The following is a 24828-nucleotide window of genomic DNA, read 5'->3' on the forward strand; positions in this document are numbered from 1 at the left end:
GAGATTCGGAAAATGGGAAAAATAGGAAAACAGAATTATAAGAGGAAAAAAAAATCAGCTGTCTTGGTTTGATCAAGATTTTCTACTAATCATCAATACCTGCTTCCTTGATTAATGGTACCATGATGCTGTCTTCTAATTACCACACTAATGAACTTACCGAAGGGGAACGCAGGAGAGGCGGGGAGGAAGCCTAATCTGGCCAGCCATTTAAACCGTAAGTCCCGCGAAGCTGATGGCACTTCCTTTCTAAAACGTCATTACCATTGTCGGAAAGAATTGGAAGAGAGGGTATGGTGTCAGGTAAAATTAAATTAAGAGAGATGATAGAGGATAAAAATTAAAAAAAATCATTATATGTATATATATAAGAATGGAAGGTAGAGAAATATTTGGGCAAACTGGGGTGTTAATATGCATCCAGAGAGATAGGACGGTCCATAGAGCTGTTGTCAACCTTCTATTATGAAGTTGTCTACGCCAACTAAATTTTATTCCATCTCAAAAGAAAATTTGAGTATTGAAACATAGATTACAATTCTAATAAGGTAGCTAGTGCTACGGAACCTCCTTGCATTCCGAGTATTTGAATGACAAACTATGAAATGGGGGTTCACGAGATTTCCTTGTCAGCTATTTTGCTATGGAAACAGTGCCCTCCGGCCCACCCCGATTCAGACGCATGACAATTTCTGAAGACATAAAGAGTACCAACTCGTTGCACAAGTGGCATTAGTCTCATCAGTTGAAAAGATCAAGTTATTGCACATAGAAATGCTACTAAATATACGTTGCATTGCCCAATCAAAGAGAATAAATTACAGGCTAATTATTTGGTTTTCATGCTTGAGCATGTTCAGATACAAAATGATGTGATGCCTATCCAAATCATCCATGGAGTGGCATATTGGATCTTACCAATAATGAACAAGTTTTCAGATTTACCTTTCCCGGGAGGACCTTGAAGTGTGGATGGGTGAGAACCTCGGTATATTCCAGCTTGATTCGTCTAGTTGCAGTTCATTTAACTTCATGTTTTTGTAGAGAAAGTGATTCCACCAACATGGAAAGGAACAAGGGAAGAAAAGGGCAATACTGGTTGGGGAGCGAAAATTGACTGATACTACATGACTCTGCTGTTGAAAGAAAAACCATGGAAACAAAAAATAAGCAAATGAAGAATTGTTTGTTCGAACTTGTGAGCTGAATACTGATCAAGATTTAGAAACACAAGAATACAACAGTGAGGATCATAAGCAAATGAAGCCACAATCCTATATCCAAACAACAACAACCTTGCATGGGCTCCAAGGTTAAATGGTGCTAGTCCCTTCCTGCAACCTTCGCGCAAATGTTGCAGCCACCAGCAAAGGAAAAGCAATTGTTGCATCACAATGAACCTGTTTGGTTTCAGCATGACATTGAGAATTGCCAGAATAAGATCAAACCAAAGGAATCAAATTTAGCAACTTTGCAGAATAGCAGAAACCGACTGACAGCATGATCTTTTCAAATTTTCTATGTAAAAGAAACCACATATATCTTGCAAGTTAAGCAAGACCCTTAAGTCTCTTGTTTCGTATCTTTCTCCAACTCCATTATTACCTTAGCAAGACTCCATCAACTCAACTGGCAATGAAGGTGGTCCTGAGTTTACTTTGTAATGCAAACATACGCCTTGAGAATCAGTGTCTTCATTTCTTTTCTATTTGCTTTGCTGAAAAATTGTTCAGTTTCACAAGGTTCAATTTGCAATTGTTAACTTATTACAGGCACTGGATAAGAATTGTTTCAAACGTTCCTTGAGCCAGAATAATGGAAAAATGATTTCTCAAAAAATATATATGATGGTAAATCATAGTTAGAGAACTTGATGTGAAATTTAAATGCTTTCTGGTAAAATATTACTGCTTGCGCTTGAACTATCTAAGGATTCCTAGCTGTTTTCCATTTGATGCCTTCCTGTTATGACATATATTATTGAAACTCAAACTATCTGTGCATATCTTGCTGTCTGTTGTCTTTATATTATAACAGTTCGAAACCTTTACTCAGGATCTCATATTCCTCTCTGCTCCATCACTACTTATGACCTTTTTTTATTGCTCTTCATTTAAATCTTAATTCTCCTTCATCCTCTTCTAGATCCAATCTTCTTATTAGTTTATCTCAAATTCATCCACAATATGTAATCTTCCAGTCCCCTAATATGTCGAGAAAAAATGGTACTGGACTGGCTGTCAAGTATAAGCATGAGTCTTGATGTTGACTAGTCCTGCCCAGATAGTTCAAACACTATCGTTCCATCAAGCTATTAAGACTATATAATGACAAAAATGATGACATTTTCTTGCCATATGATTCTAAAATTCTAGGGTTAGGCTGCTCAAGAAAGGGCTAGGAGGGCTTTTGAATGGATATTTTTATAGCTCTCAGGAGATTTCTAGGTGCCGCCCATAAATCTCTACACGTAATGATGCTGAGTCTGACTATCACAATCTGAAGTATTAGAATACAACTCTTTCAGGTTCCCCAGCACTGCTGTAATAGAGAGAAGGCGTTCCGCATCACAAGACGGACAAAATCAAAAATATTAAGCATGGATCTTTTTTCTGAGGATAAAATATTAGGCATGAATCTTGAGATTAATGATCAAGTATACTGTATTTGCTGCTAGACAACAATAAACTTAAGCAAAGAGCTAGTGCATATGAAATAAGTGAGATTGAGATTTCTAGCAAAACAGTGCAAATAAAGCAAAAGTACAGCAAAATAAGATGACAAACAAGGAATACGGGGAAGGGAAAGGGAAGGGAAAGATGAGTGTTGAATGACTAAAGGAAAAGCCACTACTTCATTCCTAATCTCAGAAAACTGAGTTATAATTTATCTCAAAAGGAAAAAGGCATCATAAATTTATATCCCAAACTCCAGCAAGTGGCTGGCTCCTTGATGAGGAAAGAAGGAAGGAATATGATAGTTGAACCAAATTATAGAAGAGCCATGTGGCATGGCTGATGAGGCAAAACGAGTTGGTTGTCATTCCGGAACCTATCTCTAACCTAATCATCTACATAAACTTGCCCCATTCGCATGGCCTACACAAGAGGGACACACATGTGGTCACATAATGCTAAAAGGGCTAAATATGCAATTCACAATGATATTTATGTCCGCTTAGGCACGGGGGCAGGGATTATATTACAGCCTTCGATGGATGGATGCATAAAGGGTAGAAAGGTGAGGATTAGCCCCTGCTAATCTCTCCCTCTCAAAAAAAAAATGGTATGCCAAAGTTGCAGTTGTACAATTCTAAACTTGCTGCATGTACATCTGCAATTCTGTCCGGTGCCAAGTGAACCATTTTCCAGCCCGTTTGCAGCCTGACCGCATATAGGGCAAGCAGTGCCATCAAGGGCCAACAATGCATGCGGCCACATATGTGGCCCCATGCATTGCATTTTAAAATTTTTATTTTGTCCTTCATTATTACACCAAAGTGCACAAATTATGAAATGTCTTTTGCTGAGCTATAATCCACAAAATTTCATAGGAAGTTTATGAATGCATTTTGAGCGAAGCAGGCTTTCCTGGCCTGCCTCGGAGATAGGGGTTGATAGGGTAACCTCTACGTGGCTGAGTGGTCAAAGGTCGGAGCCTTTTTTCGGTGGTACAAGCTCTCTAATAAATCTTATGAGTCACAGGGTAAAGAGGTGCGTATATCCAATCAGAGATGCATAGTATTCTAAATGAGCAATTTCATTTCATTTTAATGGTCCATTACTCTTGGATATTCTCGCACTAAAGATCCAATCATCGAATCCCAGAAAAATTAGTTCCTTCAAGAGTAAGTTTCAAATTCTTCTTCTATCGGCCTACCTAATATTTCATCCTAGTACCCATTTAGAACATCTTTTTCCTCTGTCAAGACCAGGGTCTCTCGAGCCATCCCAAAATGGGCAATTCAAAGTTAAACTAGATTAGCCAGGAATTGGGATGGTTCAGCCATTCAATTTGGTCCTAGGTTAAAACTGGCTTAAACCGGGCTGACTATTCGGTTCTGCTAAGTTTTCAAGCTGTTCCAAGTCGAATTGAATAGTTCAAGACTTTATAATCTCCTCCCCTCGCTCGAGTCCTTGATTCTCTACCTACTCGCTCGATCCTCCTTGCCTCTCCCCTTTCTCCCACTCCCCCTAACCTCCTCTCCTCTCTTGCCTCTTGCGGCCCCCTCTCTCCCAATCCTCCTTGCGTCTCACACATTGTGACTCCTCTCCTCTTTAGCGATTTCCTTGCTAGGGCTAGGATTCCATCACCGCCGCCATCACCAATGACGACCATGGACCACCATCGCTCTCTCTCTCTCTTCCCTCTCACCATGCTGCCGACAATGACGATGATATTGGAGGTACACCCATCCCTTACTTCCTCTCTCTCCCCCCTCCCTCTCCTCCCCCTCTCCATTCTCCCTCTCTCTCCCCCCTTCTAGTATGCCTCGATCGGTAAAACACATACTGGTACCATACTGAAGCGGTAGACACCGGCACGACACCAAATACCAATCTAGCGAACATTGGTTGCTTCAGCTAGTTGCAGTGGTTGTAATATGATCTTCAACTACATTTTCCTTTACTCAGCAACTGTCTGTTAAATTTTCAATCTGCTAAACTGATGTGTCAGTTTACTCTGTCATAACCTTTATTAGTCCCATTGTGAGAATGCCCTGTTCAAAGTAAACCCCCAATAAGATGTTCAATGTCTTTCCTACTGTTGATCAAAAGTAAAACAAATAGTTGCTAATATATCATGACAATTAACCCATACAAATCTTGCAGATTGGTAAACTAGCAGATCATTAAACAAGTCAAGGTACAAATCTACGGAAGTAGGGGGCAAATCATATTAAAACAAAGTTCTGTGATACTAAAAAAGAAACAGTAGGAGAGGAAAGAATGGAAAGGATGAAGCAGATAAAGAACATACTTTAATAGTTTTTGCAGAACCTTTTATTTTTCCCCATGAAACTGCCTCATCAGGCCGTGCTCCAGAATCACTCCCATCAAACTCCTGTGCTGTGTTGATGTAAACAGCATAATCTGCACCATTGCGTAACATGTTGGCGTTACATATATGGTGCTTTGGGAGCCCCCCACCAAGAACAATGATCCCAGTCTTTCTAGGGCTTGCATGAACAGCTTCTCCATTCATTGCACATATATCTGCATGATGAAATGAGCATGGTTGAAAATGAAAATTGATCAGCTTGGAAACTGAAGAAATTCTTTTACCTTGCACGATATCAATAAGTAAACCTGGTTTCTGGACTGAATGGCAATACAACATGTCCCCCAATGATCCATCAGTTAATGCCGGGCAGAAGACAGGAATACCATTCTAGACAAGTGCTCATGAGTCAGTAATTGTTTAAACTCACTAGCCATTCAGCATGCAATTTGGCAACTATGATAAAGAAAAAGGAGGCAAAGATCATCCTGGTGCTTAAGTGAAACAGTGACAAAATCATATGTCCGTGCTTCTGCACTTTGATTGGCCGCATCTTTTGGAGTAGAAAATTAAAATACAAACTTTACAATCAAGTCAGACCATATGATACCACAACAGACTGCTAATTCCTGGGAAAGTATGGCATGAAATATTAATAGTTTGGCAAAAAAAATAGATTGAAAATAAGATGGTATTGAAGGAGGTGCTTTGGAGGGAATTGAAACAAAATCCTTTTAATAGGAAGGGTTAAATTAGACATCATTTTGAAATTTCAGTTATGAAGATGGGTGTATAAGACATCAGAACGTGATTGCTTATCTAACATCCTTTAGCAACCTTTTCTTCAATATAGACGCATATCCTTATTTTTCAGTCCCCTGTAAAGCGTGGTCTTTTTTTTTTTTGTTGTCATTTGAAGACAGACCACTCCCTGGTACTTGGAAATACTTAGGGGTAAAGACAGGGTGCACGTGCCCCCTTGACTCCAGGAAAAAAAATTTCTACCCCTCCTCTGCTATTTGTGACCCCCTAATTCCCAACTGCCTTCCTGTTCTATGTTCAAAATAAGTGAACCTTATATCCACTTTTATGAGTTTGAATCACTTTCATGCATTACCTCTTTACTTCCAAAACTATGGTGTCAAACTGCCCCACCAATTCCTATAATTCTAAAGCATCTCTCTCACTCCCTCCCTCCTCCCAACACCCCCACCCCCTTCTCCTCATGGTACCTCATATCTCTCTCATAACATCTCTCATGCCCGAATTTCCTCAATGCTACAGGAATCCAGTCATCTATGGCTTCATGGTTTATTTTCCTCAAGATCCATCACAAGTACCATGATTTTCTGTCCATCTCTCTCTGTGGGCTTCTTACTCCCACCCTTTGGATGGAACTGGCTCATTTTTCAACAAGCACATGGTTCAAGATCTCACTCTCCTCCCACTGCTTGGTTTCATGTTCTATTCACTTCCTGGTGGTGGTTTATAACATCATTAAAGATTAGTTGTTTTATCAACAATAATAGCAAAATTGCACACATATATGATCTCCCTGTTGTTTTAATTTTCAATAAATTTTCAATAAAAACAAGATTCCCTCTAGCTAATAAAATACACTGTTCTTTTAATGAAATTTATTTTTCCCAAATAATGCTTATATTGTTGAGTTGAATATCTAATTTAACCTAGACATCCAAACGTCAAAGATTTATTATTTACACAAACTAAAAGTATGTTGAGATTTTGCTGAAAAACCTGATATGAGGAAGGAGAGGCATGTTACAAGATTGGAAGGGATTAAGAATTAATAGTTTATTCTTTTGAATATAGGTAAACTATTCTTCATGTGAAAGTTTGAACATGATTTAAGATTTTTAATTATGTTTCCTATTGTGGATGTGCGCACTTTGCATGTGTCTTAATAGTATTTTTGGGCTGCCTCATCAAACGAAATTCAAAAGGCTTAAGTTAACATCCCATGGTTACCATTTTAATATGCATAAAACATTGTGTGATATACTTGTGAGTTGTGAGTTGTGAAGCTACTGAACACACAAATAGTGATGCCCACTCTCTCACCAAATCTTTGTAATGTAGTCATATATTACATATCTTCCTACCCGCTTTCACAAAAGATAATTGTGAGATTAGTGGGGGAAAAACATAAGCTTTAACTTAGACACTGAGATAACGGCAAGGAGTGAACAACTAGAAAGAAAATAATAGGTAAACCTAGATTCACATACAAAAGTTATGCATTAAGTAATAGGTGCCACAGTCCCCCAAAACCCCCAAGACAAAAAACCTGCTTCTACTCCTAGTGATGATATACTAGCTGACAAGATTTTTGTTGTATTTTTACTATTATTTATTGACTGCTGGTTCGCAAAAGAACTCTCTTCTTGCAGTTCTTCATGTGGCATCCTCATTTGAATAGAAAAAAAAAAAATCTTTTTTGTTTTTCTTAATCTCCGCGTTCCCACACTTGAATCATCTTAAATAGCATCAAAGTGATATCATCTCCACTTTCCTCATTCTCATTATAGCTAATTTCTTGATTTATTTCTCATCTTCAGCCTAACATACAGCACATATCAACATAGACTACATATAGTCTTACTAGTTTGCAACCTTCTAACCTTAAAATCAACCAAACAAGCTTTAAGCCATCTATGAGCGTTTCATTTTCACAAATCATGGTATATAGCTACAATAGTTTAACATTAGCTTTCTTCTATCAAAATCCTCAAGTTCACTTATTCTTTGCCCTCACTTGAAATATCAATCTCACAAATCCACCAACATCTTCTTAAATATCTTCTTTATGCTGCCTTAGATCTTAAACTCAATGTTAGAGTTTGCACACATACAATATATTTTCTTATTTTTCTCTGTTTTGTAATTATGGTACCACTTTGGTTGTATACATCATTTGCATAATGTATATGGTTTGGGCTGCTGCAGGATGAAATGGGTATCCAAGGCTTTGGCTTGCTTGTCAATCTATTTCCAAAGAATGAGAAACCAGAGTTCTTGCCGATCCAACTGTCACTGTTGCGTCATACTACGTTGCTTTGGTGTCTCCATAGGTCAACTATATAATTGCATTTAACCCGTGTCTCCTCAGTGTGAGGGCGAACTCCCTATATCTTCCTCATCAAAGCATCATACCTACATGCACAAATACATACATACTTTGACGCATATGTATGTATGCACATACATACATATATACGTACGTAAATAGATATGTATGTAGCTCAACTTATAAAATGGGAAAGCCCCAAGTCCAGCATGTGCATTAGACTCGCAAGCTTTCCAATGCCTTTGGGTGTCCAGCACATGCTGGACTTTTGAAACAAATTTCCAATACAGCGTACTTGAAAAGGACTATAAGTCCAAGGAGAAAATCTCAACTTATACAAAGGGAAAGCCCCAAGTCCAGCACACTTGTTAGACTTGCGGGCTTTCTCAATGCCTTCGAGCGTCCAGCATATGTTGGACTTTTGAAATAAATTTCCAATACTGCACATCTAAAAAGGACTGCAAGTTTAAGGAGAAAAGAATGTATCGATATCTCTTCCCTCTTTTGACATCCTTCAGAGAGAGATACATGCAAGCACTGGATTCTAGTATTATATAAGCAGACACAAAATATACATATCAATCCTCATATTTACAAATTCTTTTTATCAAGCTACACTCATCATCTAACAAATTCATGACAATCATATATTTTAGTTATAACCTCTTTCACATAGGTCAATATTCATAAATCACAAAGTCAATAACATGTATTGCTAATTTTATCAACTTCCATGAAAACTATAAAAACAAGAGTCAAAAAGTCAAGGACATCTGCTAATGACTTAAGCTGAGGAACTTTGATGCCAGAACATCTATGAATGACCTAGTGAGCATGGGTTGAACTGGACGCAAATCCAAGCCGCTCGTGTCGCAGGTCCCATACATAGGTCAACTATTTTTTGATGATTAGTTATTTTCTATCTCAGTTAGGAAAGTTTGATGTTAGTTAATTATAGGGGCTGAATAGGCACGCGGGCTGGGCGCGTGGAGGCCCGCGCATGGCTGTGGCCATGCGGGTGCGTGGTTGGCCGCGCGTTGCTGCGGAGTGGATATTGGCCGCGCGTTGCTATGGAGTGGACACGCGGTTGGCCGCCTGTTGCTGTTAGTGCAAGGCCGAAGTCCGCACGGTTGAGGGCCTGGCGCGTGGCGCTTGCCAAGCAAGCGTCGCGCGCAAGCCGAGTGGCTGCGGTCAAGAGGTGCTACGCACGGCCTTTGGCCAAGCGCCGTCCTCTTGGGCTAATGCTTGTGGTGACCTCGAACCTCGTGTGGGCATTGTGGGGGGGCAGTGCGGGGTCAAGCCAGCTGCTGCAATGCTTGGCCAAGGCTCGGCCAAGCCTCCAAGCAATAGAGTTGGCCCGAGTATTGGCCTTGAGTGAGGTTGGCCTCGCTTGTGCCGGCTGAAATTTGGCACGGCGGAGCGGGGTTCGCAAAATTCCCCCTCTCTTGCAGAACATCCTTGCCCTCAAGAATATATCTTGAATACCTTGGAGCCAACTTGTCACAGTCCTCTCGTGCGGTTGATGCCTTCGGTACATCGTTCTGCCACATCTTCAATCTTCCCCAATAGGAAGAGTGCTTTGCCCGGATGCGAAACCCTTTAGGATGTCCACCCACTTGACTGCTGTGGAAGTGCCCAAACATGTCTCTGTTGAAGTTATAAATAATAAGCACATGAACATACCGAATGTAGAAGATCAGACCTCTTCGATCATGGTCACAAATCTGTAACTTGTTGCCAGTAAGGGTCGCACCGACATGATCTTCTACCTCCAGATTCGGGCTTCCTGCATTAGCCATTCCGTGTTGCTTGGCTTCATCATGGCATGCTGCTGCTGGTTTGGTTGCAGCATCATCTGCTTTGCTGCAAATTGTTCCAGCCTCATGTCTTTTGTTGCTGCCCTCAAATAGGAACGTTTGAACATCCTCTAAAGGTGCTGATTTGCTGCTGTTGTCTTTTGGAGTTGCAGCCGCACCTTTGTCCTCTTCCTTGCTTGCTGGAATTTCTGCAAGTGTTTGTTCAGCAGCCATGATTTGGGGTGTTACCTTGAAGTGGTTGGCTGCAGTAGGACTTGCAGAATTTTGGGCAGCTGCTGGAATTTCTGCGGTTGCAGAAATTTCTGCTGTGGTGTCGGCTTCAACACTTGGATCTTCAGTAGAGCTCGAGTGGCTGCATTCATGGATCATAAAGGCACGTCCGGTATCCTCGTCGGATGGGTCATTTTCAGTTTGATTCCCATCTGAATTTTCAATACCTTCATTGGTTTCTTCTTCACCTTCGAGCTCTATCACAAAGGCTTGGTCACGGTTGCATTGGTGGCCCTTCTCCCACTTGGCGCCGCACTTGTAACATAGACCCTTATTAAAGTATTTTTGGAGTTCTTCACGAGATAATTTTCTTACTTCTTGGGGCTGAGTTTTGGAAGTGCTTGCGGCTGCATGTGGTGGCCTCAGTTGCAAGGTTTTGGTGTCCTTGCTGTTGGAGACTTCCTTGGCTGGTCGTCGGTTGAAATAGCCGCTTTCGTCAAGGATCTCTGCCATCCTCATCGCATCTTGAAGGCGTGTGGGCTGCTTGAGTTTAAGTTCCTTGGCAAGCCAAGTTTTGAGCCTGTCGATGAAGGTGCCTAGCAAAGCTTCTTCAGTCCATCCATCCACCATGGTTTGGAGTTGGCGGAAGTCGTCGATGTAGCTCTGCACCTTGCCTTCTTGCTTCAATTTGGCCAATTGGCCGTGGTGATTAACAACTGGTGACGGCTCCCATTAAGTCATAAATTCTTGTACAAAGGCCGTCCATCCCAATTGATTCCCCTCTTTCTCATACAAATTCCTTAGCCATCTCACCATTTACTTGCTCTCCCTTCTAAATGATAACTAGCTAAGGTAACTCTTTCCTCCCGTGGGATCTCATAGACATGGAAGTATTGCTCAACTTTGTCGAGCCATTCATATGGATCTCCACCTTCGAAAATTGGAAAATCTATCTTGGGTCTTCAGATCCCTTTTTCTTGGAGACCCGAAACCCTCACTTCTTCTTCAAAATCAACCCGATCTCTCCTTCTCCTTTCCTCTTAATCTCTTCGGCCAGGAGGTCTCTAAGGTAGAGGGTTCCTTCCGGGTTCACTCTCCTCTTCATAATAACCCCTAGGCCGATCCTCCTCTGGGATGCCATCGGCCCATCTCTCTACTACTACATCACCACTTTCTACTATTCCTCTTCTTCTTGTTTCTCTCGTGTTTTTTCTCAATCCATCACCCGCATCACTCTCCCTCTCCACAAATCTCCTTTCTAATCTCTCAATATTGGCGTTACTTTCTCTTCTCATGTCGGCACAGTATTCATAACATTCTCCAACACTCAGCCAAGTTGGGCATTACTACTCTACAAGCCTTCAACAAGCCTTTGTTTGTTGTTTGAGTCACCTCCTGACTCCAAATCTAATCAATAAAATCAGTCCCAACAATAACCCAATCCTCCTGTGGTCGTCACCCAAGGAATGAACCGACCCTCCTTTTCTTTTAAAGAGAAGATTACACCACTCAATCAACGTCAATATCCCACGTATGGGTTGTACAAGAAGGTACATACAAGATAAAAATATCTCTCAACCCAAAGAGGTCTTGATGATCTATTTGTTCCCTGAAACGTTGTAGTTGGGGAAGGCACACAACGTACTACCAATAGACTCTTTTTATGCGGCCCCTAATATACCATACAGCAGATCAGTTGGGTTAAATAGCACTGGGTACTACCAATAGCCTCTCCGTTGTGTTATCTCTAATTTGAACAAAATAGAATCAAGAGAACTCTTTTCTCTTACAAAGAAAGACTCACAATACATCAAGACTATAAATATCCCCAATACAATCAGATCTCACCCATAAATACAAGAAAAAATTCAGATCTGATTTTAAACTTCAGATCTCATATGAATATATCTGAAAGATAAGTGTGTTACCTCTCGAGATCGCCATTTCGTGGGCTTGAACTTAGTCGATTGTCCGACGATCTCTCCCAATAAAAGCACCAGTGTTGGACCCGCGGGGCGTGCGGTGACTGCGGTCCCAAACCCCGCGCCAAGGTTCAGTCGAGGGAGTTGTTGTTGATTGCGAAACCGTCTTTAGGGCGGGTAATGCACTATCTCTTGCTACCTTTGGAACATTGCCTATGCTACTCTAATGATGGTGCTCGGCTAAAGAGAAGAATCAAATTATGAGGCTAAAAGATGATGATTCTATTCCAATAGACAACGAAAAAGAAAAAGCTAGCAAGATCGGAAAGGGATCATGCTAGCCTGATACAATCTAAGGGGAGTTGATTTACCCCACCCTAGCCCAAGCCTTGCGGCCGAAAAACCCATCTAAGGGACCTAAGGAATAACCCTTTACAATGCAGAAAAAATGATCTAATGGAATTCTCCTTGGAAAGGCCCTAATGGCTCCTTTATATGGGCCGAATGCCCATGTGTTGAATAAGCTTATTGGCGGGAACAATTGGAAATTCAAATGCTATTCTTAATCAGCCGCAAGGGGATCCAAACTAAGTCAGATCCCTTATAGCCATGTGCTGAAATCGCTGGGCTCTTGGACGCCCGGGATGCGTTGCCCGGTTGGCTAGGGCGCGTGTCCCATGCGGGTGCTGCCATGTGTCCGCGAAGTCTTGATTTGGTATCTTGTATGGCTAGCTGGATTGAGCTCCCGGGTTGGCTAGGACACGGATCCCGGTTGGCCGGGACGCGGGTCTTGGTTGGTCAAGATGCGGATCCAGCTGCCTCTCCTCCCGCGGATTGATGACATGTCTTCTTATGCTCCTTTGATCCTGCAGCCTGTTGCATCTTGACCGCTCATGCTTCTGCTCACCTAGTCTCTATGGAAGAGTTCGCGGACTCTATGGATTTTGCACGCGTTCCTTCCTTCTTTGACCCCTTCCTTGTGCTTGGATGCTTGCCATGTGGCTCGGCCTGCTGTCTTTGGCCGAGCGCTGCCTTTAGGGGCCTTTCCATTCTTGCTCTTGCGCGCGAATGCACGACACTTGTCTCGGCCTGCTGGCCGAGTGTTTCCTTTAGGGATCTTTCCATATTTGCTCCCTTGCCCGTGCGCGGATGCTTGACACTTGGCCGTTGACCGAGTCCATTTTTTGGCTGGCCGCGGCTTGCTTTGTTTGGCATGTGGGCGCCCTTGTGCTTGTTGATGCGTGTCCCCTTGGATTGCGCTCAGTTGGCTATGACCCAATATGCACGGGCTCGGCCTGATGCTGCTTGCTTTGGTTTGTCTCAGCCCATGGGCATGCTTCTGAACCGATTGGCTTGATTGTGCTTGGCCGAGCGCAATGTTGGCCGAGCTCTGTGCTTGTCGTGCCATGCCTTGTGCTCGGTCTCTCCTCTGTGCACGGGTGCTCAGTGTGCGCGCATGGGCTGGTGCCCCTTGTCGTCGCCCACGACCATGCTCACTCTTGGCTCGCGCGCAACAGGTCGTTGTGAGTGTGCTGGGTGCTGGCGAGGCGTGGGATGGCAGCTTGGCAGTGCACCGGCCCCTTCTAGCCATGGCGAGGTTCGGGCACAAGCGCGGATCGCCATGCGCGCGCTAGTGCGTGGTGCCTCGGGTCAGCCTGGCGCTTAGGTGTTGGCCGGCCCGGATGCTGGTGCGCGCAGAGGGCCGTGCGCTGCTGGGCGGGCGCGCGCGCGGAGGTCCGCGCGTGGCTGCAACCGTGAGGGCTCGCGGTTGGCCGCGCGTTGCTACTGGTGCGAGGGCCGAAGTCCTCGCGGTTGAGGGCTTGGCGCGCGGGCGCTTTAGCAAGCATCGCGAGCAGGCCGAGTGGCTGTGGTCAAGAGGTGTTGCACGCGGCCTTTGGCCGAACACGCCGCCCTCTTGGGCTGATGCTTGTGGTGACCCCGAACCTCGTGTGGGCGTTGTGGAGGGCCTGTGTAGGGTCGGGTCGGCTGCTGCAATGCTTGGCCAAGGCTCGGCCAAGCATTGCAGCAACCCGCGGAGGGCTGATTATGAAGATCATTTAAATTTCAAATTGTTTTTGCCAATAAGCCTATTCAGCACATGGACATTAGGCCTATATAAAGGAGCCATTATGGCCCTTCCAAGGAAAATTCCATTAGATCATTTTTCTGCATTGTAAAGGGTTATCCCTTAGGTTCCTTAGGTGGATTTTTCGGCCGCAAGGCTTGGGCTAGGGTGGGATAAATCAACTCCCCTTAGATTGTATTAGGCTAGCATGATCCCTTCCCGATCTTGCTAGATTTCACTTTTTCATTGTCTATTGGAATAGAATCCTCATCTTTCAGCCCCATATTTTGATTCTTCTCCTTGGCCGAGCACCATCATTGGAGTAGCACAGGCAACGTTCCAAAGGCAGCAAGAGATAGCATGTTATCTGCCCTAAAGACGATCCCGCAATCAACAACAACTCCTGCGACTGAACCTTAGTGCGGGATTTGCGATCGCACGCCTCACGGGTCCAACACTAGTGTTTTCATTAAGAGAGATCGTCAGGCAATCGACTAAATTCAAGCCCACGGAAGGGCGATCTCAAGAGGTAACACACTTATCTTTTAGATTTACATTCTCTTTGCATATTCATATAAGATCTGAAGTTTAAAATCATACCTGAATTTTTTCTTGTATTTATTGGTAAGATCTGATTGTATTGGGGATATTTATAATCTTGATGTATTGTGAGAGTCTTTCTTTTTAAGGGGAAAGAGTCCTCTTGATCCTATTTTGTTCAAACTAGGGATAGCACAACGGGAAGGCTACTAGTAGTACCCAATGCTATTTGACTCAACTGATCCGCTGTAGGGTATATTAAGAGACGCATAAAGGAAGGCTACTGGTAGTACCTTGTGCGCCTTCCCCAACTACAGCATTTTTGGGAACAAATAGATCGGCAAGACCTCTTTGGATTGAGAGATATTTTTATCTTGTATTCACTTTCTTGTACAACCCATACATGGGATATTGACGTTGATTGAGTAGTGTATTGTTCTCTTTTAAAAGAAAGGTGGGACAAAGTCTTGGAGAGTAGTAATGACCAACTCGGCCGAGTGTTGGAGAATGTTATGAACACTTTGGCCAACATGAGAAGAGAAAGCAACGCCAATATTGAGAGATTGGAAAGGAGATTTGTAGAGAGGGAGAGTGATGCAAGTGATGGATTGAGAAAAAATATGAGAGAAACAAGAAGAGGAGGAAGAGTAGAAAGTGGTGATGTAGTAGTAGAGAGATGGGCCGATGGCATCCCAGAGTAGGATCGGCCTAGGGGTTATTATGAAGAAGAGAGTGAACCCGGAAGGAACCCTCTACCTCGGAGGCCTCCTGGCCGAAGAGATCAAGAAGAAAGGAGAAAGAGAGATCGGGTTGATTTTGAAGAAGTGAGGGTTTCGGGTCTCCAAGAAAAAGGGATCTGAAGACCCAAGATAGATTTTCCAACTTTCGAAGGTGGAGATCCATATGAATGGCTCGACAAAGTTGAGCAATACTTCCATGTCTATGAGATCCCACCGGAGGAAAGAGTTACCTTAGCTAGTTATCATTTAGAAGGGAGAGCAAGCAAATGGTGAGATGGCTAAGGAATTTGTATGAGAAAGAGGGGAATCGATTGGGATGGACGGCTTTTGTACAAGAATTTATGACTCAATGGGGGCCGTCACCAGTTGTTAATCACCACGGCCAATTGGCCAAACTGAAGCAAAAAGGCAAGGTGCAGAGCTACATCAACGACTTCCGCCAACTCCAAACCATGGTGGATGGATGGTCCGAAGAAGCTTTGCTAGGCACCTTCATCGATGGGCTCAAATCTTGGCTTTCCAAGGAACTTAAACTCAAGCAGCCTACGCACCTTCAAAATGCGATGAGGATGGCGGAGATCCTTGACCAAAGCAGCTATTTCAACCGACGACCAGCCAAGGAAGTCTCCAACAGCAAGGACACCAAAACCTTGCAACCGAGGCCACCACATGCAGCCGCAAGCACTTGCAAACCGCAGCCCCAAGAAGTTAAAAAGCTCAACCGAGAGGAAGGCCACAAATGCAAGCCCGGCTAATCCTATGTTTCAAGTGCGGCGCAAAGTGGGAGAAAGGCCACAAATGCAAGCCCGGCCAATCCTATATTCTCCATATCACTAGTAGTGAGGATGAGGCCGAGGAAGATACTGATGCAACCTCCGATGGTAGCATCACATAAGTCGAGCCCATGGAAGCCAACACTATGAGTCCCATCCCAAACGACTTGGCGGGGCTCGTTTGCGCATCGGCCGTTTAGGGTCCGCAACAGCGCAGCCCTCTGCGCGCGGCCGACTGCGCGGCCCTCCACGCGCCCGCCCAACCGCGCGCGGCCCTCCGCGTGCCCCAGCATCCGGGTCGGCCAACGCCCAAGCGCCAGGCCGACCCAATGCACCAGTGCACGCATGGCGCTCCGCACCCACGCCCGTATGGCGCGCCCGAACCTCGCCACGGACAAAAGGGGCCGGTGCACTGCCAGGCCGCCATCCCACACCTCGCCAGCACCCGGCACATGTGCAAGAACCTGTTGCGCGCGTGCCAAGAGTGAGCATGGTCGTGGGCGACGACAAGGGGCACCAGCCCATACGTGCGCACCTGAGCGCGCACGCACAAAGGAGACACCGAGCACAAGGCATGGCACGGCAAGCACAGAGCTCGGCCAACATTGCACCCGGCCAAGCACAATCAAGTCAATCGATTCAAAAGCATGCGCACGAGCTGAGCCAAGCTAAAGCAAGCAACATCAGGCCGAGCCCAAGCACATTGGGTCATAGCCAACCGAGTGCAATCCAAAAGGACACGCATCAGCAAGCACAAGCGCGCCCACATGCCAAACAAAGCAAGCCGCGGCCAGCCAAACAATGGACTCGGTCAACGGCCAAGTGTCAAGCATCCGCGCACAAGCAAGGGAGCAAACATGGAAAGATCCCCAAAGGAAGCATTCGGCCAGCAGGCCGAGACAAGTGTTATACATCCACGCGCAATAGCAAGAATGGAAAGGCACCCAAAGGTCGCGCTCGGCCAAAGACAGCAGGCCGAGCCACATGGCCAGCATCCAAGCACAAGGGGTCAAAGAAGGAAGGAACGCGTGCAAAATCCATGGAGTCCACGGACTCTTCCATAGAGTCTAGGTGAGCAGAAGCATGGGCAGTCAAGATGCAACAGACCGCAAGATCAAAGGAGCACAAGAAGATATGTCATCAATCCGCGGAAGGAGAGGCAATTGGATCCATGTCCCGGCCAACCAAGACCCGCGTCCCGACCAATCAAGGCCTGCGTCCCAGCCAACCAGGATCCGCATCCCAGCCAGCTCGGGAGCTCAATCCAGCCAGCCACAAAGAATACCAAATCAAGACTCCGCAGACACATGGCAGCCCCCGCACGGGACGCGCCCCGGCCAACCAAGCAACGCATCCCGGGCATCCAAGAGCCCAGCAAATTCAGCATATGGCCGCAAGGGATCTGACTTAGTTTGGATCCCCTTGCAGCTTATTAGGAAGATCATTTGAATTTCAAATTGTTTCCACCAATAAGCTTATTCGGCCTATATAAAGGAGCCATTAGGGCCTTTCCATGGATAATTCCATTAGATCATTTTTCTACATTGTAAAGGGTTATCCATTAGGTCACTTAGGTGGGTTTTTCGGCCGCAAGGCTTGGGCTAGGGTGGGGTAAATCAACTCCCCTTAGATTGTATTAAGCTAGCATGATTCCTTTCCGATCTTGCTAGATTTCTCATTTTTGTTGTCATTTGGAATAGAATCGTCATCTTTTCTTCCCCACATCTTGATTCTTCTCCTTGGTCGAGCACCATCACTAGAGTAGCATAGGCAAGGTTCCAAAGGCAGCAAGGGATAGCGTGTTACCCGCCCTAAAGACGGTTCCGCAATCAACAACAATTCCCTCAACTGAACCTTGGCGTGGGGTTTGGGACCGCACGCCCCGCGGGTCCAACAATGGTGCTAATATTGAGATGGGACTTTGTTCCTAATCCAACAATGGTGCTTTCATTGATAACTTTTGACCCACCCAAGGCTTGGGATTGGCTTGATGAAGGATATATCTTGAATACCTTTGATTTTTGTGAACTTTCTTTTTGATAACTTTTGATGTTATTAGGGAAGTTAATAGTTAGGGTTCTTTGAATTATAATAGGATTTGGAATCCCGTATTGGAAAGTTGAAGCACAGAGTGCCCTTGTGCCACTTATAAATACCTCCATTAGGGCTTCTCTTATAATCATCATGGAGATATTTGAGTTATTGATTAATGGAGATTCTACTAAGAAAACCATTCTTCCCTTGCCTTCTCTTTATTCTCTCTCTCTCCCCTTTTGGTGGATTCCTAGAGTTTGCGAGTTAACGTATGAGAGCTATCTTTGGAATGACCGGACAAGATGGTGTTTTTGGCCTTGGAAAAGAGTAATCCACCCTTGCTCCTCTTCCAACTACTGTCTTCCTTGTGTCATATGTGCCATAGTGAGATTTCTACCTCACCATAATCGGTTGTGCCAACATATTTTTTCATTTTTTTTCTTTTCCATAACCTACTCTGTCTTCCTTATACAACTCTCTACCTTCCTCCTTCGAGTTTGTAGGCCCAAGTTCAACACCTCCCCAGCATCAAACTTACTTATGCTTTAACATTTGCAAGATGTATAACGCTGAGTAGGATATTCTGATAGATCATACACAATTTATACCCACTCTTTCTCTACTTAGAAACCTTGTCCTAAAGCATGTTGGATCTAGATAGATTTAAACTAAGTTGTATTACAAAAATTTCTCATAGACAAGAGGCAGTATATAAGAAATATCATTATCTCATCTCTATAGACATCAAATAGAATTGATACAAGTTAAAAGAACAAATGATTTGCAGATCTTGCAAAGTAAGACTACTTTCGACTAGACTCAAACAAATTCAGTGAAACAATGAAAGCTTTGCAGGCTAAGTCCTAGAAAACAACTATTGGTCTAGCACATTAGGTAATTCATAGCAAGCATCACTTAAAGGTCCTGCAAGAGAGTGAAAACAACAAAAAGTAAGATAATGACTACTAATTAATATTTACCTTATGTGCCCAGTAGAGGTATGAACTAGCGTCATTTATTTCTTTGCCAAGGCGGGCAATCACTTTTGATGGTGTCCAAATTACATTCTGTTAAAATAAGCCATGAAATTGGAACATGTCAATGCAAAGACTAGTAAGAATGTTACAGCAAAACATAATTGTTTGGAGTAGAAATTTTTTACTTTGGCAACATATAACTAATGGTCATCACTTAGATGCTGGATCATGATTGTTAATGACGTAAGTATTGTAGTTTCTATCTGACATAATAATATTGCTATTTATAGTGAAATTAAAAGTAAAATATATAAATTGATAGCTACTTACATTAGAAATGGAAGAAAGATCACCCTAGAATGGAATATGTACAGGATTCAGTACCAACCTGACAGGTGCATTGATCCAGACTGAAAATAAAAAAAATGAATCTAAAAATAGAGCAAATGATTCCTTGGTCTTTCACAAGGATAATTTCTCTTTACATGGAGGAAACTCAAGTAAATATGTGGAGCAACTTCGTAATAGTCCTCAACAAGCACTACATACTAAGGTTTTGCAAACAGGTTATTATTAAGCATAGCAACATGTTAATGTGGATCAAACATGTAATAGTTGCAGCTGCTCAGATGTGGATCACACCCATCTAGCCAAAACCTGTTGTGAGCAGTCCTAGATTCCACTTAATTTGCAGCATGAGTAGATTACATCTTTTTCAGCTCTTATGTCATGCTAAATAACAATATCATGGCTTTGCAGCCATGCCCTAGGAATATTATGGTCTGCTCCATGAGAAAGATCAAAGAAATGATTTTGTGCTATTCCATCCCTGCCCTATAAGAACCATTATAAGAGTTAAAATGGCACAATACAGATTAAAACTGCAATTCTTTCAAAAAATCCTAACACAAAAGTTTTCATTAAATTTTCAAAACAGTGAATATCTTAAAACTGGCAGTTATTATGTTTAGGCATTGTAATAGTCATAATGCACATGTATCAGCTAACATTTTTCAGATTTGAATGTTTACAATGGAGGCGTTCTAAAACAGTTATAAGTAATAACAGCCATCAACCATAACTAGCATATTAACAATATAACGGGAATGGCACATAGCATGCAATGTAGAAGATGGCAAGTTAATGTGTCCAAGATGCAGCCTCGTCAGGACAGAAACTTAATGACAATCATGATTGGATGTGACTTTTACCAACATTTAAATGAAATTAGAATGAAGAAAATCATGCTTTGTCTTTCAGCTATTATATAACGCAAATCATACAAACTAGGGAAATGATACCGTTAATATTTTGACTAGAGAACCACATAAGATTCCGTACCATGCAGTGTGAAAATACCTGAAAAAACATAACTCAGAACTCTGTTAAAAGTGATACCAAATTTTTACCTCTGTAGACTGTTCCAGCAACATCTGATCAAAAATTGGCATGATCCAGTCCTCAAATTTGCAGTAGTTGTCATTAGGCACCAACAAATTCCCAATTCGATTTAATCCCTTTGAGCGCAGATGAGCACCAGGCAAAGAAAAATCACCTTTATATGTTGGTGCAAGGCATTTGATAAGGTCCTCTTCTATACCACCAGCTGTCGTAACCAAAACATCTACCTACACATGCCCATAATGATATTAATAACATCCTTCATTCTATGACATAATCTGCAATACATGCACCAAGACAACTAAAAAGTGGACTGGTAGAAATTTTTAATCAAAAGAAGTGCTGACCGTACGATGGACTAAATAAGGATATTTTACTATTTATATTATGAAATAAGTCCTTTATGAGGGATTCCACACATCTCAGACTGTAATTCACCAAGAACATAGGCACGGGCATTAGATGCATTACCAATGTAAATCACTAGAGCCCCAATTTGCAGGCTGTGGAGTTACATAAGCAGAAAGCTGATACACATGACATGCAAAGCTGACTTGAAATTGAGCGACTAGTGAATTTTTATCCGACACTTTTCTCCATGTATCATCTTTCTGCCACCTATTATGTGGCATTTTTCCGCCAAAACTTTTTCCTTTCTTTCAATATCTTGTTATATGGGCAACTAAAGACAAGGACTAATTTACCTTTTTTTCCCTATGGGTGTTCACATAATGGAGACTAGCTGCAAGTATTCTGTTTTGTTCTATTCCAGAACCTTTTCTGCCAACCATACCCACACATAGGGAGACAACAGCAGTTTTAGGGTAGCAAAAACATACCTGGATATCAGGCCATGCTATTATTTTAGTTTATTCAACTGATTTGTTTCAAACTTGTAATGATAACTAGGCTCTAATTATTGTGCACCAAACCTTACAAAAAGTATACCTTGATAAAGTCATTTGACAAAGAGAATTATGTCATGAATCAATGGTTACACACATTATTTCTGTACCCATGGCAAAAGCCGCAGAGATTGTTAAAAGGTTACATCAGTTCACATAATATCACCACAACAATAACACATGATGGTGCATGCAACGCAATTTGGAAAGAATGAAAAAAAGATTTTCTAAAGATGGAAAAGGAGAATGTAGTCCTCCAACAATTTAAACACTCACCATTTGATGCTCTACAAGGAACCGGATAGTCTCCCGGATACCAGAAGATATGAGGTTTGAAGTAAATCCCAGAAAAATTTTACACTTGACAGTTTGTCTAAAGGCAGGATTGAGCTCCTCTGTATCACAATCTTCTCTTGGCTCCTCATGGGAAAGCCTCCAATCTAACTTCAATTAGGACACAAATAGAAAATAAAAAATAACTGATAAATAAAAGAATTTTAAAAATGGTTGTTATGCTGAATATCAGCTTCACAGATTGCCTTGGAAATTAAGCTAAAAACTTAAGAAAACTATAAATAGTTGGAAATCAAAAAAGGGGAAAAAAATAAAGAGCGAGCAAGATCACCATTTGATTGACAACATCAATGGCATCTCCAAGGTTGGATGCTTGGAATCCAGTGGTGGCCATGGAATGCAGGAGGCCCATGAGGTCCACCCCACGGTTGAAATCATAGCCGCTGATCCTCGGGAATCTCTTCTCGTCTAGGGTCTCGGACGGCTTGAACACCACTGACCGTACAGCTTCGAGAGTTTCACGATCTCCTTCTCCGGTGGCGTCTCCCATTGCCAGAATCTTCTTCTTTCGATGTTCCCAAAAAAAAAATCAATGTCTTAAACCCGACCGTTCATCGAACCGGGACAACATGACGATGCAACAAACATTTAGTTATTAATTAATTATGTACAGAAACTAGAGCAACACTACAAATATGAATAAAAAAAGACTTTTTAAGCTGTTTTCAGGCGTTTCTGCTGTTTGTTTTGTTCCTCTCTTCAGGAGAATGTTATGTTAGTAAACAATTGATAGCGCAAAACAAGATATTAAAGAAACGATTGATGGATGAACAAAGAATCGTAAAGATGAGATTTTTCTTTTTCTTCTCCTTAGAAAGAAACAATGAAACACATCGGATAGCAGATTCTGTTTCTCACGGACAAAACTTTAAAAATGAAATAGATGAGAATGAAGCAGAGAGAGAAGAAAAGAGAAACCTGCAGATGGAAGGAGGGGAAGAGAGAGAGACGTACCTAGGGCGCCCTCCGTCAACCGTACGCCGCCCGTCGCCCGCCGCCCGCCGCCCGCTCGCCGGCCGCGGTCCGCGTAGAGTGAGAGGAGAAAGAGAGGAAGGGGTCGCGTAAGGAAGGAGAGAGAATCGATCCACTAAGCCCTAATTCCCCACCTGAATTTATCGTCGTTCGAAAACTGGCCGGTTCGCATGAACCCAGGCCGGTTGGAAAGAGACGCTAAACCGGCGGTTCTCGCAGTTCTTTAAAATGGAGCGGCTTCTGAAGTGAACTTGGCTTATGGGCCTGCCCGGACCGGTGAGGTCAACTTTTTAAAATAAAATTTTTCTCGCATGTACATTTTTATAAATTCTCACAGATTTATTAATTTTATATATTCTTTAAAAAAATTATGCATACCCTTATACATATGTGAAATTGCGAGTATACCTCGTAAATAATCTGTTTACATATGTACTCTTATGAATTATTGATTATTACTTTTCTACCCTTCTTCAACTAATGATATATATGTAAATAATACCTCAGCCATTCACTATGAAACAAGTTATATTTTTCCAACATTTTATTCCATGCTCCTTTTCCTCTTCAAAAAAACAATGCATGTAATGACTAGAATCATGGCCAAATGTTACATGGCGTAATTAGGTACTTATTTTTGTATATTGTAATTTTTGTTACCTCAATTCCTAAAATAAAAAATGTGATCTATATTTGACTATTTGGTAGGGAACTACTGTTAGATGATTTTTATATTCAAAATTTTTTCTAACTGTTTCATATTTTTTGGTTGGAAAAATTATTAATTATAACTTATTATTTAAATGCCCAGCCCCTTGTTAATAAGAGACTAAATGCAAATGCAGTTATATTTCTTAATTCTTCATCTCGTAGATTCTAGTTGAATCTTTGGATTTTTTACCACATATGTAAATATGTATATGTGCTAGGCTTGGTTGACCATGCGGTCGCAAGCAAGAGGTTCATCAAGCTGAGCAAATATGCATATGTGGTGGACTCACTTTGCTTCTAGGCCTTAACTTTTTTTTCTTATTCATTTAATTAATTTTTGGTGTTATTTTAGGTCACTTGCAAGAGTTTTGTTGCAGCCTTACTGGGTTTGTATAGCGACTAGCTGCTAGAACCAATTGATTAGTGAGATAAAGTTACTAGATTAATCTCTATAACAAAGCCAATGTCCATGTGTTCTCTTCCACAAATTACACAAATCTTAGAGTACTATTTTCTTGTTATATAACAATTGCTACCACAATATGGTTAGGCATTATTGCTATTTAAATTTTCATAATACATATAAATTAAGGTCGAGAAAAAGCCTCAAAAGTAATATAACATCCACTGTTGTGAACTTGAGTTACGTATATGCCAAATAATTCATATAGATAAAGACAATTGACAGCCAAAAAGTTAAAAACATTTATTGGCCAATCAGTTCAAAGCCATCCATCAAATATCTGTTTCCATTTTAATTAACAATGGGATGAATATAATAGCAGTCATCCATGAAATGACCAATCTTGAGAGTGACATTTTTCATCATGCATTATGGTCTATTTATGTATAAAAAACTATTGCAAACGAAAAAAAAAAAAACTTTTATTACTTAGCATAACTAGAAGTATCCATTGTATGCTAGTGGTTTAGGTTAAAACATGCACGGACCAGCAGAATATGCATACCTTGTAGACCAAAAAAAATATGGTAGACCAAAGCCCAACTATTACATCTCCTAGATATGTGAAGATTTGATCTGTGATAATGCGATATAAAATAACGGGCTGATAGAGCACAAAAAAAATATGGTGAGTGATAACGAAAGGTGTCGAAAAATCATAATCATCCATTCGTTGCATGATGGCGATGATTAAGATGTTAATTATTTATAATAACATGCTAAGATTTAGAATCACAATAATACTGTATTTAAGTTTGAGAGATATACCTGCGGAAGGTATATTGAATATGCTTTTCAATCACATGGAATAATAGCAGCTGAATCTTCTTTTACTTGCTTCTCACAAACGATAGT

At 42.1% G+C, this 24828-nt stretch overlaps 1 protein-coding gene across 19 annotated transcripts; it reads right to left on the bottom strand.

Moving 5' to 3' along the window:
* Positions 1 to 458: 458 nt before the first annotated feature.
* DHS (deoxyhypusine synthase) lies at positions 459 to 22913 on the bottom strand. 19 transcript variants are annotated; one of them, XR_015975765.2, is made up of 10 exons: positions 22782 to 22913; positions 22099 to 22332; positions 21750 to 21917; positions 20577 to 20795; positions 19171 to 19257; positions 5286 to 5391; positions 4981 to 5216; positions 1606 to 1717; positions 1296 to 1400; positions 459 to 1133 (listed from the first exon to the last, which is right to left on the bottom strand). XR_015975765.2 is itself a non-coding variant. In XM_017846273.5 (9 exons), the coding sequence occupies exons 2-8, from the start codon at positions 22315 to 22317 to the stop codon at positions 1314 to 1316; spliced, it is 1122 nt and encodes a 373-aa protein (XP_017701762.4). In that variant the 5' UTR covers positions 22318 to 22329; positions 22782 to 22913; the 3' UTR covers positions 459 to 1136; positions 1296 to 1313. The 19 variants fall into 19 exon arrangements, 14 of the variants coding, with proteins under 14 accessions (XP_017701762.4, XP_088572890.2, XP_008809891.4 ...); XR_015975766.2 differs by having other exon boundaries at positions 459 to 1136; positions 22746 to 22913; XR_015975767.2 differs by having other exon boundaries at positions 776 to 1133; positions 22746 to 22913.
* Between the last annotated feature and the right edge of the window lie 1915 nt (positions 22914 to 24828).

Source organism: Phoenix dactylifera, chromosome 2 (assembly GCF_051530095.1).
Source record: "Phoenix dactylifera cultivar Ajwa chromosome 2, Ajwa_hap1_PhDact_Kaust_v1.1, whole genome shotgun sequence".
Lineage (NCBI taxonomy): Eukaryota > Viridiplantae > Streptophyta > Magnoliopsida > Arecales > Arecaceae > Phoenix > Phoenix dactylifera.

Bases quoted from the DNA above. Each gene is read 5' to 3' on its own strand.
- DHS (XM_088716763.2), bottom strand. From the start codon at position 22,317: ATGGGAGACGCCACCGGAGAAGGAGATCGTGAAACTCTCGAAGCTGTA. The intron at 20,796-21,749 runs GTGAGTGTTTAA...GGGCATGTGTAG, and splicing joins TCCTTGTAGAGCATCAAATG to GTAGATGTTTTGGTTACGAC. The intron at 5,217-5,285 runs GTAAAAGAATTT...TTCATCATGCAG, and splicing joins ACTTATTGATATCGTGCAAG to ATATATGTGCAATGAATGGA.